The sequence below is a fragment of the Geospiza fortis genome, unplaced genomic scaffold (assembly GCF_000277835.1).
Source record: "Geospiza fortis unplaced genomic scaffold, GeoFor_1.0 scaffold128, whole genome shotgun sequence".
NCBI classification, from domain to species: Eukaryota; Metazoa; Chordata; class Aves; order Passeriformes; family Thraupidae; genus Geospiza; species Geospiza fortis.
The window spans coordinates 1,237,309-1,239,641 of record NW_005054420.1 but is presented as its reverse complement, the minus strand read 5'-3'; the positions used below and the strand labels follow the sequence as shown (position 1 = coordinate 1,239,641).

The window sequence follows — 2,333 nt, the reverse complement described above, 5'->3', positions numbered from 1 at the left end:
CTGGTTCACCCTCCAGGCCCCAGCTCAGGTGAGCCAGCGGGGCCGTTGCCTCCAGAGCCGCTCAGGGAAGTACCGTGGTTTATATTAATGTATTTTATATTCACAGACCCTCAAACCAGGTCTGCCCAATGGAATATTTCTTCACAGCTTTGCAATAGGTTCGCAGCTGACCGAGTCAACTGTTGCTCTGTAGATGTGGAGAGGGAAGAAGGGAAGGGGCCAAGCACAAAATCCTTCTTTAATCTTTTGGAAGTAGTTGTCAATTGCTAACCTGGGCGCATCCTTCATCCTTCTCCAAGCTACCTGACAAGTCAGAGAAAAGGGGATTTAGCTTCCTACGCACAGTGAACCTTGTCCCCACACCTCAGTCCAGCCAATATATAAAAGTGAAACAGTCTCTCAAACTAAAAAAAAAAAAACAAAAAAAGGAAAAAAGAGAAAAACCAGTCACACTGCGCTCAGTCTTTGGTTTCCAAGTTCAAAGGAGGAATCTGCTTCAAAGCTTGAAGCAGGGCCGAGGAGTCGATGGGGGAATGGGCTGGCAGAGGAGAAGGGAGTCTCTGGGGCATCAGCAGAGGGGGGGAGATTTTGTCGGGGTTCATGAAGCCCGTCAGAGCTGCGGCAGAGGCCGGCAGGCTGGGGTACAGCACGGGAACCGAGGCCGGGTACCAGCACTTCTCCAGCATGGGCAGGTAGGCGGTGGCGGACGGTGGGATCAGGTAGAAAGGCAGGCGCAGGGGAGGCTGGTGAGCGTGGGGGCCCAGGAAGCTGCTGGCAGAGCCCATCATGTCACTGCCAAAAGGGCCCTCATCCTGCGGCGACTCCAGCCTGCTCCTCTTGGCCGGCGGGTCCTCAGTCTCTTGCTTAATAGAGCTTATTCTCTCCTGGACAGAGTACTTGAGGTCGGTATCCTTTTTGAAATAGGGCTGTTCCGATTTGGAGTCGCTTTTGTCCAGCTCTCCCCCGTACCCGCTGTCCGTGTCCGTGTCGCTGCCACTCTGCTCCCCGCTGGAGTGAGCGAATGTCCGCTGGATCACGGGCACGCAGTTCTTCCCGTGGCCCTCGCCCGCCGCGCCCAGCGGCGCCGCCTTCTCCTTCAGGTCCAGCATTTTGGGAGGGATGTCCCCGGCCTTGCGGGCCGCCCCGCCCTGCAGCACCTCGCTGGCCATCCGGTGCAGGTGGCTGACCAGCTGCGACGACTTCAGCTCCTTGCCGTTCTCGTGCTTTGCCAGGTATTGCAGCATTTCCTTGGCACACATCTGGAAACCGGATCGAAACATTTCCTGGCTGGAATCGAGGTTTCTTGATGACAGGTCACCTAAGGAAACATTAACAGAAAGAAATTAAAAATTAACAACATGCTAAATAGTTCCCTTCCCAGCTCCGAGGTGGGCTGGAGGCGATGGTGGACTTGGGTTACAGCACAGCCAGAGGGGAACGCGATGGCCAAGCTGGACTTTATGAACAGAAATCCCCAGATTTCTGCAGAAATGGGCAATTCCATTAGAACATCCACCTGTCCACTTTTACATAATAAGTAAAAGTGCTGCCTGCTCTTTTTTGTTATTTACTGTAAAATCCACTTTTGACAGGTACTGGAGTGCGGAGAGGGGAGTGAGTCAAGCTGTGGCTTCTCCAGGAAACCCCTGGGGAAGGCAGGGTGCACCTCACCCTGCACCTCGGGGCAGGGAGCTCCCGGCCCTGCCGGCAGCTCCGCCGGCCCCAGGGGACTCGGCTGCTCCCGCAGCTCCACTGCACTCCCTGTGGCCGCCGGGGCACGGACCGTGCCTCCGAAAAATTCGGGTTTGCTGTATCGGATTCACGTGAGAGCCACATGTGAAATCAGCAGGAGGAAGTGCATCTGAGGCTGATAAGCTGAAGCACCAGGTCCCCTCTGCCTGCAGAGCACAGGCCAGCTCGGTCATAAAGCAACTTAAAAAGGTGTCTATAAAAAAGCAGATTTATATCTAGTTCCAGAGAAAACAGCCAAATAAACCAGACTGGCTTATCTAAAGCTCACAAACACAAATGGGGAGAACCAAATGGCTTTGGAGAGAACCTCACAGCAAACCTGGGCTGTAACTAAAACTACTTCAAACCCAGTTTAATTTCAACTCAGTGTAATTTCAACAACTCCCAGGGCACTCTGCACTGACCATTTTGAGCAATGCATCTTTTTTTGTGAAAGCTCACAAGCAAAGCCTGAGAAAATGACAGCATGAAAGGCCAGGATTCCTGCCTCCTCCCTTCTCGGGAACAAGGTGTCACAACCGCATTTCACAGGCTCCCCATGGAAATCCCATCACACACACACACACACACACACACACACA

The 2,333-nt window shown here is 53.5% G+C and overlaps 1 protein-coding gene across 1 annotated transcript in view; it reads right to left on the bottom strand.

The window, feature by feature from the left end:
- Positions 1 to 57: 57 nt before the first annotated feature.
- The window catches only part of BHLHE40 (basic helix-loop-helix family member e40), a 2,640-nt gene continuing 364 nt past the window's right edge, over positions 58 to 2,333 (bottom strand). The window contains exon 3 of the mRNA XM_031061624.1: positions 58 to 1,319. Coding sequence (XP_030917484.1) covers positions 459 to 1,319 — 861 coding nt within the window. The 3' untranslated portion in view covers positions 58 to 458. The remainder of the gene's footprint in view (positions 1,320 to 2,333) is intronic.